Source organism: Lissotriton vulgaris, chromosome 12, assembly GCF_964263255.1.
Source record: "Lissotriton vulgaris chromosome 12, aLisVul1.2, whole genome shotgun sequence".
Taxonomy (NCBI): Eukaryota; Metazoa; Chordata; class Amphibia; order Caudata; family Salamandridae; genus Lissotriton; species Lissotriton vulgaris.
Window position 1 is genome coordinate 41,246,969 of NC_141700.1, and position 18,567 is coordinate 41,265,535.

Below are 18,567 nucleotides of genomic sequence, written 5' to 3' on the forward strand. Positions count from 1 at the left end.
CTCAGCACCACCACATTATCACTCAGCACCACCACATTATCACTCAGCATCACCACATTATCACTCAGCACCACCACAGCACCACTCAGCATCACTCAAACGTACCACAGCATCACTCAGCACCACCCCAGCATCACTCAGCACCACCCCAGCATCACTCAGCACCACCACATCTGCACTCAACACCACCACATTATCATTCAGCACCACCACATTATCACTGAGCACCACCACAGCATCACTATGGAACACTACAGCATCACTCTGGAACACTACAGCATCACTCTAGAACACTACAGCATCACTCTGGAACACCACAGCATCACTATGCGCTACCACAGCATCACTATGCGCCACCACAGATTTACTCAGGGCCTCCACCACATCACTCAGGGCCTCCACCACATCACTCAGAGCCTCCACAGCATCACTCAGAGCCTCCACAGCATCACTCAGAGCCTCCACAGCATCACTCACGGCCTCCACAGCATCACTCATGGCCTCCACAGCATCACTCACGGCCTCCACAGCATCACTCACGGCCTCCACAGCATCACTCACGGCCTCCACAGCATCACTCACGGCCTCCACAGCATCACTCACAGCCTCCACAGCATCACTCACGGCCTCCACAGCATCACTCACGGCCTCCTCAGCATCACTCACGGCCTCCACAGCATCACTCACGGCCTCCACAGCATCACTCACGGCCTCCACAGCATCACTCACGGCCTTCACAGCATCACTCAGGGCTACCACAACATCACTCCGCGCTATCCAGCATCAATCTGTGCAACCATTCAACAACAACTGGTTCAAATATGTTCTCTCAATGTTTTAAGCTTTATTACAAATGTCACAAAAAGATGTTAATATTTCACTTCTGTTCTTGGATTTTCGTCACAATAAAATACACAGAACATAATCTTCACAAAAGTTATTTACAAAAGTTTAAGCTATTGCCATTATAAATTACAATCACTTTTATTTAAGTATTAATTATTTAAAAAAATTAAAAGCCATTGTTATTTGTAATATCAATACATCTAAGTCACGTAAATACAAAACATGTTGCATTACAAATGCTATAGGTGTCACATTTGCAAAAGTTATAACTATTGGCATTGTAAATGACAAAGCTATTAATTTAGCTATTTTCAAAACCAACACATAAATAAAAAAAATGTCATTTACAAGACCAATAGTTCAAACTTTCCTAATGCGAGACCTATTGCATTGCAAATGCTTGTTTATAAATGTCTTTTAAAGGCACACACTTCACAGCTTAGCTGGGCGTTCCCTTACAATACCTCGCAGAAAGAATAAATCTGTGTCAATAGGAAACCCTTTCTTTTTAGAACGGTCTTCTAATTTCACACACTTCACAGCGTACCTTCCAATAGCACTCAAAAAGAATAGATCCGTGCCACCAGAAAGCTTCAAGGAATTCCGTCAATTAAAGCCAGTCGGGCTTCTAAGAACGCATTCCATTTGCAAATGAACCAGTTGCACACATTTGCATTTCTTTCAGGCAGCAGAACCCAGGCAGGAAGGCTTGTTGAGCTGTCTGCCTCGCCCTCGGTTTCACAGCGCAGGAGACTCCTTGCCTTCCAGTTCAGCCGAAGCATTTGAACTCTCGGAATTGACCTTCCCGGGACGGTTATCTTTTCACAAAAAGTAGGGGAACTCTTTCTAAAATTAAAAAGGTTGGGGCACGTTGTGCCTCTCAGATCCCTTCCACTTCGACCACTGCCATTACACCCCAAAAAGCAAGGCCCGTCCACCGATCTGTCAGACCAGCCACTCTGAAACTGCCAGATTGCCCCATTGGCCAGTCCAACCCTGCTGTACCCAACGCAATCATACACATTTCATCGACTCCAGAAAAATGAATCTTCGAACCAGCCCTGCAAGGTGTTAAACATTAAAGCTTCAGGTTGCACCAGGATTGCTGCTGAAACCCACGAAGTTAGGTCAGTAACATTCAAACAAAATCCACAGGCTACACAAACATATGCCTTACTGCTTACAAACAGATAGTTGCAGCAGGTACATAACCCTCTGAGCTACTAACTATAGGAAGTGAAAGTTGCAGAAGTGTCTCTTAAACAGCGCTGAAACCCACTGTGCTATACTTGTCGAATTCGATCGTGCGATCGACTGGTTACATGCACTGCTGCGCAGCAGGCACATTAACCCTCTAGGCTATCTCATGATGAGGCCGGTAAGGCTGGGGTAGATCCAGGCCCTCGCCAGCCTGACACGTTTCTGACTCTGCCTTTGCTATTTCTGCCCCAGGCCCACCGGGCTGTTAGTGGCAAGGGTCTGGTCAGCAAAGGTTGCCCAGTATGAAGGGCCTGGTGGAGGCCTTTGACCAGCCTTACCTGCGTTCTAAAAGCATCAGGTAATAAAACAAAACACTTTCAGTTATGCCAGAGGGTGACTTCATTTAAATGCATTATTCATTCTGTGCAGACTTGTTAAACGGACACTACGTTAAGAACTCTCTTCTCAGCCTCCCTCCTCCCTGCAGCCACTCCCGGCGCGCCCCCAGCGCGGGGTGGGTGTGTGCTCTGCACAGGCGCCCATTGGCCGCCCGCTGCTGTCAGTCACAGGCGCTCAGTGGGTTGGGCGGATAAGCAGAGACGAGCCGAGGACAGATGGTCACAGCCCGAGGGCGCCGCCCAGAAGCAGCCGTCTGATCTGCTGCATCTTTCAAACCCGGCCGGGGAGGGGCTGGAGAGGGCCGGGGGCACCCCTCGGGCTGCGGGGTCTGGGGTGCAGGCAGCCTGTTCACCGGCCGGGCTCGGCTGCTGGCAGAGGGTGCCAGCCTCGCGGGGCGTGTCTGTGCCAGTCCTCCTCTGCCAAGGAGGCCCCACGCCCAGATCGGACACGTCCCATCTGAGGCCCGGAGGGAAGACGTGACACTGGGGTGAGATCTGGCCCTGCTGCGAGAGTGAGGGCAGCTGCATCGACTCACAGACACTGTTGCATCGAAACACAACCACGGCTGCATCGAACTGCCAATACAGCGGCGCATTAACTGCATTGACGGCCAGATGCATTAACCAGCCATAACTGCCCGCTGCATCATCCCACGGCTGAAAGAAACCGCAGCTGCATCGACCCATAGTTGAATTTACCAACAGTTGTATCGACCAGTGTTGAGTCGTCCTGAAGTTGCATCGACCCGCAGGTGCAGATTTCCGCCGGAGGATACCAGATTTTAGAACTGTCCTGGAAGTTGGAAAGTACCAGAGTTTTCATTGACACTGTTTTTTGTTTGTGGCCTGGTTTCCAAAGAGTTTTTTCCCATTTCTGACACTCGTAAAGCGTAGGAGGTAAAGGCACCAATTTGCATCGGATGAGGCCGTTTGCCGAGGATCACACAATTCGACCATATAGATAAACTGGATTAAAGCTCCTCACCCAGGCCACACGTCACCGCAAGCACCAGCTCCACCCCAGGTTACATCTCCAGCCCGGGCCACACTCCACGCCAGGGGTCCTCTCTGCCCCCCCCTCTCCATCCCGGACCCCCGGGCAGACATGCAGTTCCACAAGGTGCGCAGCTTCTCGGTGGAGCTGGAGGGCAGCGCCCACGGGCTCTACCGCAGCGGGGAGGCGCTGTGCGGGCAGGTGGTGGTGGAGCTGGGCCGGGAGATGAAGGTGCGCGCCCTGGAGGTGTGTGCCCGGGGGGTGGCCACCGTCCACTGGCTGGAGAGCCGCAGCGTGGGCATGAACACGGTCTACAGCGACTACACCTCCTTCGAGAGCTACCTGCGGCGGCGGCAGCATCTCATCCGAGGTGAGTGGGGAGCGATAAACTCCCCTCTGTGGCTAACCCATGTGCGACCCCTTCCTGGGTGCGCTCCGGGGAATTTTAAGGGGCGGCACTTTTATTCCTCCCTCTCATGGGCCTGGAAACTCTGCAGTTATCTATGATCTAAAACTCACCCAGGGTGAAAGTGACTTAAAGGAAGGGTTTCAGAAATCTAACGCAACTTTTTATTCTATCACAGAAGCGGGTAGAAATGGGATACAAAAGGCTTTTGCTAGGATAGGTTGTTGCCAACAGTCACTTTTTTACCGTTTAAAGATATATTTGTTGTAAAAAATAATTTAAAGTGCCTGCATGTTGGTTCTGTGTAGCTCGTGGTCGCTAAATTTTAATTGTAATTTTATTTATATAGCGCTTACTACCCCTGACGAGGCGTCGAACGCTTTTTCGGCGAGTAGCGCGCTACTCTGGAACCCATAAGGGTTAGTGATGAATTAGTATAGTGAAATATGAAAGTAATGTGAGTGGTGGATATTAACCCCTTCCTTCCATGCTCATGACGGAACGGTTCCGTCATGAGCGTAAGGTGGCCTGTGCTTATGACGGAACCGTTCCGTCATGGTTCCATAGGCCCAATGGAACGTTCAGCACCGGGGCAAAATTCACGCAGCACAGGTTACTTGGATTGAGAAGGGTAGCGGAGGTATAGCAGTGCTGTGCTAGCTGCTGGAGTGGTGGCAAAGGGGCTTTCTTTCCAAAGCAGCAGCCAGTCGAGACGTGTGACCCTCTTTTCACATTTACTTTCTGCACTTATTGTACATTGGAAAATAATATTTTTTTATAACACCCCAATTGCCTCCATGTCCCCTTCTCGAGTCTCGGCTGCCCCCATGGCATGACAAGGGTGATCTTCGACAGGTTGTGTATTCAGCCTGCACTGCTAAGCATTCTGGGACATGTAGGCCAATACTTATAATAGGGAAATTAAACTACGAGCCCCTGCGTGCTAAGTGATGTTGGCTGAAGAGCCAGCACTACCAGAAGGTCACCCTCCTGACATGCGGGCAGTTGTGTGACACGTAAGAGGGGCACGTGCCGGGCCACATGTGCACTATTCTGTGGCTTTCTATCTTTTGAAACCAGTTCACCTACTATTGCTATCAGTGGGGCTCATTTCAGGCAATATCACTGCGCTGTCACGGGTCGAGGCCTGGGCGGAGTTCGGCTACGCGTAACTGTGCCAAGTGACCAATAAACTCCACCGCGCGAAGCAGGGTCCTGCGAGTGGTGGAGTGCGTCGGCTGGTACCCTTCGCACCGATTTTTAGTGCCAGGTGTTTGTCCCCGCTAGAAAATAAGAGCAAACTGCCCCATGCGCACCACAAGAAGGCGCTGCTTCTTTCCGCCGCTCACGTAGATGTTCTACTCGAGCAGCGGCTTCCTCAGCTCAAGCGGAAGGATTCTCGACGCGAGCGGTAGCCGCCACCTGCATCCACCCATGTTGAAACATCTCGCCGGGAGATGGTCTGGAGTAAGATTTTCCTCACTCACGCTCGCCTACTTAACGTTGGCTAGTGCGAACAAGGAAAGACTCAGCGGAGTGGAGCTTTTTGGAACGCCAAGTACTTTGCGGAGCGGGAAAAACTCCTCAAACTCCACAAGCAGGGTGGAATTTCACACCAAGGCCTAGTCATAAACTGTAGTGCAATGAGGTTGCATCTCACTGCTCACAAGTATCCGTAGGCTCACCACCTGCCACTAACATGAACACAATATGTCTCACACTAGTGTGGTGAAAATCCTCACACACAAGATAGTGGGACCACACGGGTCCCGGAAGGGTAGAGAGGTTCTCAACCACGAGGTTGGAAGGGACACGTCCTCCCGAATACATGTACTCTGAACCTAATGTGTGTCCCTTCGGAAAACGCTGCTCGCTCATACAGAGATAGAAGAGGCAGGAGGGTGGCGAGTTGGGGGTTCCTAAGTGCTTGAGATTCTCGAGGGAGCAGAGCAGCTAGTAGGTTACGGCGGGGTTGGACTATTGATAAATGTGCGACTACAAGGCTTCCATTCTGTGCTTCTTTTAATCTTCCCTCCCACTCCATCAATAATGGATACTTTAGGAGTGGGTGAGGAATTTAATCTTTAACGGTACGCCCCCATGCAGCCCGACGAGGAAGCATGTCACTACTAGAGTGAGTGAGGACTATAAGAAGAAAAGGGTCTCTTTCCCTTCCCACCCGTAACAACAGGTTGGTTACATATCAGATCCTCTCAGAAATTCCCACTTCAGAGATTTACCATCAAACACTTAGGAACCCCCACCCCCCTGCCTGCTGTATCCCCGGAGGAATGAGCAGTGAATGTCCACACTCTAAGGAACAAGCATTTGCAATGCAGCAGATATCGCATTTACGCGAGTTTGAGCTATTCGCATTGTAAATTACAATATCTTTTATTTATGTTTTGGTTTTTAAAACAAATAAAAGGCATTGTCATTTGCAATACTGGTAGCTTGAACTCTCGCAAAAGCAAGACCTATTGCATTGCAAATGCTTGTTTATATATGTAGTGCTGCTACCAGTGTAGCGTAAAAGTAGCCAGAGAGCAAGAGAGCTCTGATAAGTGGGGGAGACCCGACTGGTGGCTTGAGTGGTTCCAAGGAGGCAGGTAGTGTGTGGGTCCCATCCTGTAGGATGACGTCATCTTCGAATAAATGTGTCACATTTATTTCTCAGCTGCAGTAGGGCAGGACCCATTATCATAATGTTGATGGGGATGTTGCTCCAGATCCCAGGGGGCAGCTGGACAAGGCAGGTGGGGGTGAGATGGACCGAGGAGACTGGTAAGTGGTAAAAGAGGTGGAGAGTAAAATGGGATGTGGAGAGAGTAATTGGGAGGTGAGGGATGGGAAATGAGAAGTGGTGAATAAAGTCGAGGTGGTAGGTAAAGTTAGATGAAGGGAAGCAGGATGCTGGAAGAAGGGTAGTAGAGAGATAAAAAGGCGGAGATATGGAGCAGGTGATAGGTGGAGAAAGAAGGGAACTGGAGAGCGGAACAGACACAGAGGGGGGTGGGGGGGGGGCAAACTAGCAGCCACGAAGGCGAGTCATGGGCGGTCGAGGTCCCTGCTACAAATTCAAGATATTTACAGCAGGAGGACAAAAAACAAAAAGAGGCGAGGCGCCCTTCAGAGGCAGAAAGGAGATACATGCCGAGGCGAACATTAAATAAGGCATCCTGCTCCGGGCCTGTCTTCTGTCAGACAGGATCACCGACCGGAGGGAGGCTGGAAGGAGGGGGCCTGGCAGGGAGCCCTGAGAACAGGCCCCCTCCTTCATACTGTCAATCACCCTTACCCAGCCCATGTCGACCCTACAGCCATCACGCCAAGAAACTCTTCAGAGTGCCCACTGACGTCAGAGGGTCATTGCCACTGTCGACACAGTGCCACCGCTCACACAGACGTACCACTGCAGACAGTGCCACCACTGCACTGAATGTTTTTGAATACAATGAAGCACTGTGCTTATGACGATACGCTCAATAACGTTTTTAAAACTTGTAAAGCACTCAGACGCTTGAAATGTCCTGGCCTGCGCTAGGGAAAACTACAAATAAATAATTTTTTAGACTCATTCTCTCCCTCAAAGGGCAACTCAACAAAGTTCTGTCCTCAGACCGTACCCTCTGCTTTCCCCAAGACTGTACATGTTCAGACCTCCCCTCCCCCCTTGTTGCAGGATCACACAAGGCCCCCCTTCACTCCTTAAAACTAATCGCATTTCTGCCTCAGGAAGAAAAGTGAGTGATTCACGTAAAAAGAAAAGAAGTAACTAAAACAAGCGCTGGCCATCTGCTTTCACATCAATCTCTTGTCTTTATGGGGCCATGTGCTTCTAACACATGGCCTCATAAAGATAAGAAACTGCTTTGCGACAGACGCAAAGCAGGCCACTGAGTCCGGCTCAGAGGCCAAAGGGTGTCCACCAAAAATCCTAATTTCCAATGACAGGCCACTTCTTTTCCATAAACGGTAACGCCAGCCAATGGAAATAAGGGCCAGGCTTAAAGCCCTTTTCTAAAACTACTCATTAACAATAAATCTCGCCAAGCAAGCTGCGCATGTGTGTAGCAACGCTAGGCGAGACCTAAATAAATAAGACTTTGGTGTTCTGTGCCCATTCTGAGTCCTTTTGCCCATAGGGGACCACTGGAAAGAACGTTCTGTGTAGACACAACAAGATACTATAGTGCCAATATAACCAGTAATTGGCAAACTTTGTGCAGTGCAAGACATGTGCAATGTAACAGTGTAGCACAAAATGTAGCAGGAATGGGCTCCAGGAAATAAGCGAGGAAATCCCCTTTTGGAAGAGTCAGTAGGACTGGACATATCATGGCAGGAATGCCAGAAGTGTTTGCGGGGCCTGGGTCTCCGGTTTCTGTCTGGGTACACATCACACAGGCCCCTGTATCTAATTAAGAGAGTACCCCTACACAGAAGTACAAAACACACCAGCTCCATCATTAGTCACTATCTATTGGTACAGCCCTGATAGCCGCCGGCTCATCATTCAGAAACAGGATTGGCCTGCTTCACACTTTGGAAATACATTGTGTAGTGAGATGATTGGGTGCTGAGAAAGGGAGGGGCTTGGGGGTTATGCCCCACTCTGCCCCCTGCTGGCCGCCCTGTGTGATAGATTATGTCCCAGCCCCAACTGGCTATCAGAGATGACAGCTCTCATTTCCAGGAAGATCAATCAATTTCTGTTTGCATCATAACTTTTAAAAATAGCATTTCATACCACTCTAATGAAGTTTCTAAGCACTATAAATAAAAGCAGTCTGATGATTCGGGTACCTGCCTTGGGTGGCGAGGAGGGGCTTAACACCCCGGGTACGTCACTCATCACTGGATCAGCTCATAGGCCACCAGTAGCACATGGTTACCCAGATTTTTCCTTTGCATTCTGGGACATGTAGTCCTCTTTATTCTATGACTGCACCCGTTGTTATCTTTGCCTCCTGCTCCTCACTGCACAGCACATGGCATCCTTCTCTGTGGCTACTATGGACAGGGAGAGCAGAGTGCATAATATTGTACCTGTCATAAGAATAATTGCAGAGAAAACCGGTCTTTACAGATTATACAAGCAACATTTGAATTTTTCACCCAGATTGGGAGGGTTTTAGGAGATTACTCTGTCATTAGGATAAACTTTTGCAGTCCATGGTCATATTATTAAAGCGGCCCCTAGTGCACAAAGGTGTGCGTTCCGCTTGGTTGAACCCCGGAGCACTTTGGTTTTACAGAAGGGCTGCAGACTCTTGCGTGGCCGCTGTCGTCCACAAAGGGGCGCTCCTTATGCTACGGCGCCTGTACTATGTTCCAGACGCGGGTGCAATGGTAAAGAGGCTGTCAGGAGGCGCACTGAGTATGTGGATAGAAAGTGGCATAGTTGGTGCATTGCTCATTGGCGCATCTTGGGAGGGGGCTGCCAGGGTCCCAGCACCCTCAAAGGTGTTCACCGCAGGTGGGTGCCATAACACCTGGCACCCAACTGCGAGGCAACCCCGGCCCCCTCTTCTTAAAATTGAGGCCAGAGTCTTCCTCCAGTGGAAGACACATCTGTCTTTTAAATCACAGCTGTTTCTGTGGCCAATGCACACTCCTCAGTGGAGCCGTGAAGCTTCAGAGGTCACGTGTGTGCTGAGGAAAGAGCATTTGTTAGCACAATGCGCTCACTGTGCCAGACACGCCAAGTTAAAGATGCACCGTGGAGCACAAGGAGCAAACCCCTACACTGCACAGGTGTGCAATTCTGGCTGTGGGCTTAACTTTGACACATCATTCTTTTCACTGTGTTAATTCCATTAGTTCGAATTAATTGAGCCAGAACTACAACTCCCAGAATGCACTGATCTGTAAACTAAAATCTAAAGACTAGACACAAAAAACGATGCAACAAAGAAATCCTAGTCATTCTGTACTCTAACCCCACTCCCAGGGACGGCTCTATGCAAGCAGGGTGTATGGAGTGAAGTGTGCTGTGCTCTGTAGAAGTCAGTAATGTAATAATAGCCCCAGGGGGGTATGTGAGTACCGGGCAGGCCTGGGAGCTCCTGACTGGGTCCAGAGGGATGGGGGTGACCCCCCTCCATGCCCTTTCCCAGGGGTCCCCATAAGTTTTGTTACGCCACTGGTCGAAGTCAAACCTATGTTTGCGGTCTAGTTTGCCCACTGCAGACGCTTGTTTGCAAGAGATGGCGGGATATATACTAGGCCTGGGTGGTAAATTCCGGTCCGCTCGGGAAATTTGCGTAATTTGGGTAATTTTGTGTTCTGCGGAGAATGCGAAATTGCCCAAAATTCTGCGTTCCGCGACTTCGCGAAATTTTTGCTTGTTCGCCTTCTCAAAATGCGTGTTCACAAGATATTCCCCCCCGAGCACACAAACAGCAATTGCGAACAGTAAAAAAGCATTGCGAAAAGCAATTCCGCATGGTCGCAGAATTTCTGCGTGTTCGCTGAGATTTTTTACCGTTTCACAGAGATTTGCGTAACGTGATTACGCAAATTGCCCACCCCTAATCTATACAAGCAGGAGCTCACCAGGGTCGCATTACATAAAGTACGGAGGTCACACAACAGGTGCGCGCTCACTTTCCGCTCTCCCGGGGCACTTAAGTTTTACAGAAGAGGCCGCAGGCGCGTGTTCCGTTTTATACGGTTATTAAATGTTCAAAGGCAGAGAGGGGAGGCCCCCACTGCTAGTTCCATATAGTAAATTTTGTAAACTTTAATCTGGGTTATCCAGGCCTATGTTTTTACTTCGTCTTCTTATGCGCATGAAACTTACCTCCCTATAACTTGTGTGCTCGCAGGAAATTGTGTAATTGTGTTGGCTAAGAGAGTGATTAATGAGTCTGCTAGGTGTTTTGTGCTCCTCCAAGGCCAGAATTAGTTTTAAATTGTCAGAAATAAGAATAAGGGTGTGAAAGACTTTTTAAATGATAGTGTGTCTAAAACATGGCATTCAGCTGTGGGATTTGTGTGAAAGAAAAGCGAACGAACTGCACATTACTGTGATATTTACAGCAGCAGTTCGAAGGCAGAGCTGTGAGCCGGGGAAGGAAGTGTTCAGAGAACAGGACATGTCATGGGGCCTGGCCAGGAGCCAGCCCTCTGGGGGGGGCACTGGGCCAGGACGCTTGTCGCCTGATGACTGGCACGCAGTAAAAAGTACAGTTAAACCGTAGGGCAAGAGACAACACCGGATGTTGATTTCACAGAATTACCCCAGGAAAAGAGAGAGAGCAAAGGCTGTGTGCCAACTCTGGCTGTAAAGTGCAGGTGATGAAAGTGCTCAACAAACAAACAGGCACACCAGTCTCCAGTGAAGTAGTGGCAACAGAAGGAAACTTGCTGGAAACTATATATGGACATCTTGTGGCACCACACTGCTTCCTGGGGTGAGTGGGTGTTTAGCCCAGCACAGGCCAGGCCCAGCGTGCAACACATTCTGCCCCACGCCTGCCTGCCTTTCACCAGTCCTGGCCTGTGGGGACAGCCACAGACAGGCCAGTCTGTTGATGTTTGACACCTGCCTGCAGCAGGAAAGGGGCAGGCCTGGTCTTCATGCTCCATTGGCAAAGGAATGCTTCAAAATAATGGAGCTGGCTGTGCACCAGGCGTGAGCAGAATGACAATTCTGTTGGAGAAGTTGTGAAGAGTTCTTAAAAGTTAATTAGCTACACCAGCGTGGACAGTTTACTGGAGAAAACGTCTGGGCTGGGGATTTCTTTGCTCAAAGTAGTTGCCTGCTGTTTCATATGAAAAACTGATATAAGGGATTATTAATGAAGTCATTTTTGGCCATAAACATATCTGTAACTCACAAAACTGGTTCCATTTCCACCTGTTAGGTTTCTCTTGCAGGCCTAGAGGCTTTGCTACTCCATAAATGTAAGCCACGACTGTGCAGAAACCCCACGCAAGATGCGGGGCTTGGGCGGGCCTCCTGGCACATTATTCCCCGTACATTATTTCTAATACTAAACTCAAGTTCTAGCTCTTTTCCAGAGCGTGGGCCTCACTGCTCTTTTAAAAAAAAAATGTTATGCTGTTAAACATCACAGCGCCTACTTGGAAGCCAGACGTAACAAGCACTAGATCTATTTGGTGGCCACCATTAGCTGCCCACCGTTATTGCAGCAGAGAACGGCCATTGCGTAAGCGGCTTCTTTCCGTGGGCTTTCTGGCTTGTGTAATCACAAGTTTCATAAACTGCAGTCTTAAATTTGGAAATGCCAAAACATGGCTGCCACCTCTGTTTGGACTGGGTTATGTAAACCAAGCGAGGGTTGTTTAGAGAAGGGATTATTAATTTATGACTCGGAGCGACTACTGTAAACATTTTCAACAGGAATTTCTGGGGTACAGGTTCACAAGAAAAGCTCTAGTCTAAATATTAACCGGTGGAAGGGTGCAGAGACAAAGACATAAAAGAAGGACTAGACAAAGATAAAAGAAGGACTATGAGAAAACTCAAAAGAAAGACTAGACACAAACAACAGTGCAGTAGAGAGGCAGCAAGCCTAGAAAGGTTGTTAATTTTGCAGGTATCATATCAGACCTACCGCCAGTGCTTAATTTGTAAAATATTAAGTGCCAGGGCTCTGACCAGGAGGCCACTGCAGCTTGCACCACCCATCGCCCCGGTCATCGCTGCCAAACAACTACTAAGCATCTCTCTCGCATGTAAACGTGACAGTTCAGATTATTCCAGGTCCCCAAAGCTAAAGGAATGGGAGGCAGGTACAGTATTTTTATTGTATATTGTATTTATAAACCACTGTTGTTTTGCTCATCTCTAAATTAGATGAGCAGTGCCACCATGTGGTAGACTGTTCTATGTATGGTGTTGACAATTAGGTGCGGTGCTGAGCACCGGAAAGCCCTGGCTCAAATTAAGCACCAGCTACTATCAGTAAAATTAATGTTACTTTGTGATGGGGAGGGATCTGGAGAGGGTGGCCTGGGACTTTGAGTCCATCCCGCCTGCCAGACACACAAGGGGCGGAGCGTAGAGCCCAACGCTGCCCCAGCCTACCCTCCTGAACTCACGCAAAATCAAATAACTAGAGCTTGTGATACTGTCGCTGACTTCATGTGAAGGTGGTAAAAAGCCTGATGGGCATCCGCTGCCCAGAGCCTTCAAACACGAGCTGGTAACAAGCTCTCTGTAGGGCTGTCCAGCTAACTTTGTTGCTACCAAGTGATATCGGTTCTTCACCAGGAGACCACGTGGAAATGCAGCTACCACGTGTCACAAAGTGTCAGGTGGTAGCTGCAGTTTCCCCAGCTGCAGTGTGTGAGTACGCACATCTGTAATATGGTGTGCAGTCACTCTTCAGGAAGGCACACAAGGCCTCGATGCTTAAAAGGTATCACGAACAGGTAAACTCTCCCAACATCTCTTACGGTTGACTTGCTACCAAAACGTCAAGAAAGCAACGGCATTACTAACCGTTGACGGGTTGTCTTTCAATCAACCCTTTCCATGCGCGCATTGGCCAACGGCCGTCGCGAGCACTATCTGGCTAGTGCTGTGCACGTTCGTTGGCCGACACGGCTCCGCCCACTGATTAAAACTCCTGCACCGCAGTGGAATTTGCGCCACAGTTAAGGAGTTAAGGACCAGATGTAGGTAAATTAGATTTACCGATTTTTAATTACCGAATTTTACCGATTCGGTAATTAAAAATCGGTAAATCTAAAGTGTGGATATGTAGGTATATCCAGATGTTGAAATACCGAATCTTTAACAATCGGTATTTACCGATTGTGTAAATACAGAATCGGTAATGCCCATTCATTCCTATGGTCTTCAAAGCCAATAGGAATGAATGTGCATTACCGATTCGGTATTTACCGAATCGGTAAATACCGATTCACACAAGGGTGCAGGGGGTGTCACTTTGACACCCTTTGGCACCCTCAAAACAGGCATGGGTGCCATGTGGCAGGCATACCTGCCCTAAGGGCAGGTCTGCCTGTCACATGGCATAGGTGTGCATGCACACATGTGCATGCACACCTGAATCGGTATTTTACCATCAAATTGGATTTGATGGTAAAATACCGATTCGTTAAGGCTCCTGGGACTCTGAAGAGTCCCACCTACATCGGAGAATTACCGAATCGGTAAAAATAACGATTCGGTATTTTACCGAATCGGTAAATTTACCGAATCGGTAAATTTACCGATTCTGTAAAATTGTGCCCCTACATACCATTTCAGGTATACCGGTCGGTAACGGCCAAAAATACAGATTTTCGGCCATTACCGACCGACCTACATCGGGCCCTAAGTCATGCTATTTTAGACTGTTTTCTTCTCACTGGATCAGTGGGGTGATACCCACTCCTGCACCCCCAATTACATCACCTTACCCTCGAGCCATAGGGAAAAAAAGAAAAAAACGACTACTTCTTCAAGGCTCTTTTAGGCAACTTTCCTTCATAATTTTGCGGTCATAAAATAAAAGCCAAAAAACTAGTTTGCTGGTACTTTTAAGATATGACCCTTCAATATACAAAACCTCTAAATTGATTATGATTTCCATAAATTAGGATAGTTCATGAATTTTTATGCAGGGAGGGTTTAGTGTAGCTCCTCTCATTTCAGAGAGGTTGTGAATCGATATGGCAGGACCAATTCAAGTTGCGAGAGACATTGGGTAACCTTTTTGTAACTGTGAAGGGGCCTTCTCTTCTTGACGGCATCTTAGGCCAGACTCATTTTGCTCACCACTATCTTTTGCTTGACCCATTTCTTCTCCCCACCACCTTACGCTGGACCCATCATTTTTCAGTTCTATCTTAGGGCCCGAACCATCTCTTCCCCCCGCCATCTTATGCCATACCCATCGCTGCTTTTTTTTTTATCTAAACAAGGGGGACCCGCTTAATGGCTTGGGACCATGGGTATCAAGTATTTCAAAGAAAACAAAGGTCCTAAACCTAGAACAATTTTGAAAACAATAATATAAAGGCCACAATCGGACAATATATGCACTTTTCTTATACCCAGCCGGACAAAGAATTTATTTGATAAATATATGACAGAAAGTCAATTTATACGTTGCATTATAACGTCAAACATTCATTGTTTGAAGTAAGGCACAAGCCTGTGCCGTACTAATCAATAGAGAAAAGGTTGTGAAAAAGGGTGCAAGAGAGAGGACAGTATACATCAGGCAAAGGGGAGGTTCCTAGGTCTCCAGGTTCGTAACATCCCGGGCATCTTTACAGATAATCCAAAGTACACAACTAATTTTAGCTATATTGGAACCACGTGCTCTAGGCACTGGCTCGCATTAGGAATCGATATTGCTACAGAGACATTAGAATCTCTGGAAAAAGAAATAGCGGAGGTCCTCAAACCAATAAATGACACTGACCCCACTGAGGAATGCAAAAAACTGCTTGAACAAATAGACAAAACTGTAGCCGAATTCTATATATATATCTGCTACCAAGGACCAGAATATACGTGGAGTTGTGCTATAAGTGGTAGGGTGCAAGACTTAAGGATTGCAGTGGGGCGTGAACATACTGAATATTAGAGGTATAACCAGGCTGCCTACCCAAGGCTGGGGGGATAATGCGTTCAGTTATGTTGGCAAGGGCCATTCAATGCGGGGCCACTCGCTGCCGAGGTAAAAGGACTTCCAGAACCTGGATGGGATATGGCAAGAATTAGTTAAAATAATTTTCGAGAGAAGCTTCAGAGACAGGTCTAATATAATTTCCTTCTTACCAAGTTATACACGATAGTACTTGTGTTAGCAACGGTCGCTCAATGGGGGGACACTCGTTGCGTGAGGAAGGGAAGTTCTTGAGTCTAGGGGGAAGATATCAATTGTTAATGTGGCCCAAAAGGGAAGCTCCAGAGGCTGGTCTAATACAGTTTCAAATCTTACCAAGTTGTAAGCAATAGTGGTTGTAGACTTAGTTGAGTCGCCCGATATGCGAACTCCATCTGGTGTGGTCTTCATGTGACAGTAAAATCTGTAGGTAGGGATTGTTATCATTAGTGCCCGACCCGATCCGTGAAAATGCTATGGGGGTTAAGATGGGGGCATTCTCACCTTAGAGGACGATGAGTAACCCAAGAAGGCGGTCCGCGGGATTCAGTGATCCGCTGTAGGGGGTTGAGTGAGCGCCTCAGTGTTGGCGTTCTCACCCTTTTATCGGGAAACTATGCTTCGACGTGGCGGTCAGTTAGATACACGATCCGCTGCTGGGAGCAAGAGTTGGATTAGGCGTGTGTCCACAACCACGGCGTATTCCGGGAAAACATTAAACTGGCGAGGGGGTCTTACCTCAAGGGCCAGATTGAATGCCAATACACCGGTCCCTCGCTGGCGAAGATGCTTCCTGTTTGGAAGGCGTGCAGACGGGGTATAAACCATTGCGGTCATGTGACTGAGGTCATGTGATCGCTGGGTGATTGCGGCGGCCATCTTGGAGTGGGGATGAAATAGAGGGATGGTGAGAGCAAGTGGACACAGTGAGTTCGTGCTTAGGGGGTGAGAGTGACATACGATTCAAAACTTCACTGGAAAAACAACATTTTGTAAATTACGCTTCCAATCAGTTAAGTTTGTGTTTATCTGGTTAAAACATTTTTCTGGTTGCTTCCTTATAGATTAACATGCAGCCAAGGTTTGTGACATAGGTCAGGTGATCACAAGGTGATCGCGGAAGCCATCTTGGAGTGGGGATCAAGTGATGGGATTGGTAACGGCGCAGTGAATTCATGCTAAGGGAGTGAAAGTGACATACTGCATATTAGTTATGCCTTCACTGACAGAGCATAGTTGTGCTATATAAAATATGCTTAAAAACATTTTTGGTTTTTTGTCAACTTAATACATTTTGCAGGACAACTTGAAGAGATGTTATTACAAAAGAGGCAGCAACTTCAGCTTTCCCGAATGTGTATGCAAAACAACCCAGAGGGTGAATTAAGTTCATAGCAAATTTGTCCAGTCCTCACTTCGGTTCAAGCCATTCCTGATGGTATTAAATTGGATGATGGACTTGAGTTCCTCTCTGTTCATCAGTTGCGATAAATTCCCACCTCTTTGTGGGAGTTTGATGGTTTTGAGGATGGTCCACAGGATGTCATCAGCTGTGTGGTTCAACTCTGCAAAGTGTTCCACCATCGGAGCATTGGGTGTATTACATCTAATTCTGCTCCGATGCTGACTGATGCGTGTCTTAGCCTTTTGACTGGTCTGGCCTATATACATTTTCTTGCAGGGGCAGAAGATTGCGTAAATAACATTACATGTATTACAATTTGTAAAAGATTTCATCTCAAAATTTACGCCATTGTGACTAATATTCCTTGTTTCAATTGTAAACGCGCACACAATGCACTGCCCACATTTCACATGGCCTCGTAATGGTGGTAACCCCCAGCTGGAATCAAGAGTGGTTCGGGGGATAGGGGTCGGTAATGCTGCCCTAACCAGATGAATCTTTAAGTTCTTATTTTTCCGAAAATCGAACAGGGGTTTCTCTAAGTTAAGAGTCCCCGCATTTATGGTAGACCAATGTTTCAGGACTGATTTTCTGATCTTGTTGGACACGGGGCAGAATGTAGTCACGCATGCAATTCTGTCTTTATTTTCTTTTGGCTTAGGTGTGAGTAGGACATCACATGGACAATACCAGGCCCTCTTGGAGGCTGCCTTGACTAATTTTCTTGGATAACCACGCATTTTGAGTTTATTAGATAAGATAGTGGCTTCCTTGAAGTAATCCGTTTTATTTGAGCAATTACGCCTTATTCGTAAAAACTGGGAATAGGGCAAAGAGTCTTTCAGTGCTCTGGGATGGCAGCTATTGTAGCTGAGCAGAGTATTCCGCTCCGTTGGCTTTCTGTATAGGCGCGTTAGTAATTCGCCCTCATGACTGTAGATTGTCAAATCAAGAAAAGCTATTTGGGATTTATCGTGGGTCAAGGTAAAAGTTAGATCCGCACAATTATTATTCAACCAATGAAGAAACAGGTTCAGTGTGTTAATATCTTGATTCCAAACAAGGAAGATGTCGTCTATATAACGACGCCACAGGGAGATTCCTGCAAAGAATGGGTTGCTGTCATGTAGGATAACACCGGTTTCCAATGCATCCATGAATAGAATGGCTAAGTTGGGGGCAAAAATAGCCCCCATGGAGGTCCCCTTGATTTGTTGGTAATACGTACTCTCAAAGGAGAAAAAATTCTTAGAAAGGCACCGTTCAAGTAGTTGAAGAATGAAGATACTTGGGACCCTGTGAGGGCAGGGCCGGGTATCTAGAATTCTCTGAATCACTAGGAGGGCAGCTGTTTGGGGAATATTAGTGTAAAGGGATTCTACATCTAAGGTGCATAGTGTATTGGTGGTGGGATCAAAGGGGTAGTGTTCTATCAGATTTATCATTGACATACTGTCCCTGACATAGCAAATAGTGTGGGGAACAAATTCTTTGATAAAGAAATCCACGTATGCACCCAAAGGTTCCAGAATAGAGCCGCATGCTGACACAATTGGTCTGCCGGGTGGTTTGTCAATGTTCTTGTGAACTTTAGGTAGGGTATAAATTACAGGTATACGAGGGCTTTTTACATTCAGAAAACAGTGTTCCTTTTTGCTGAGGAACCCTTCGGTCCTAGCATTGGTGGTAAGTTTCAGGATAGTGGCTTGAATCTCCTTGGT

At 47.6% G+C, this 18,567-nt stretch overlaps 1 protein-coding gene across 1 annotated transcript in view; it reads left to right on the forward strand.

Annotated features, from left to right (window-relative positions):
* Positions 1 to 2,624: 2,624 nt before the first annotated feature.
* Positions 2,625 to 18,567, forward strand: part of LOC147673191 (arrestin domain-containing protein 2-like) — an 87,191-nt gene continuing 71,248 nt past the window's right edge. The window contains exon 1 of the mRNA XM_086946977.1: positions 2,625 to 3,808. Coding sequence (XP_086803103.1) covers positions 3,550 to 3,808 — 259 coding nt within the window. The 5' untranslated portion in view covers positions 2,625 to 3,549. The remainder of the gene's footprint in view (positions 3,809 to 18,567) is intronic.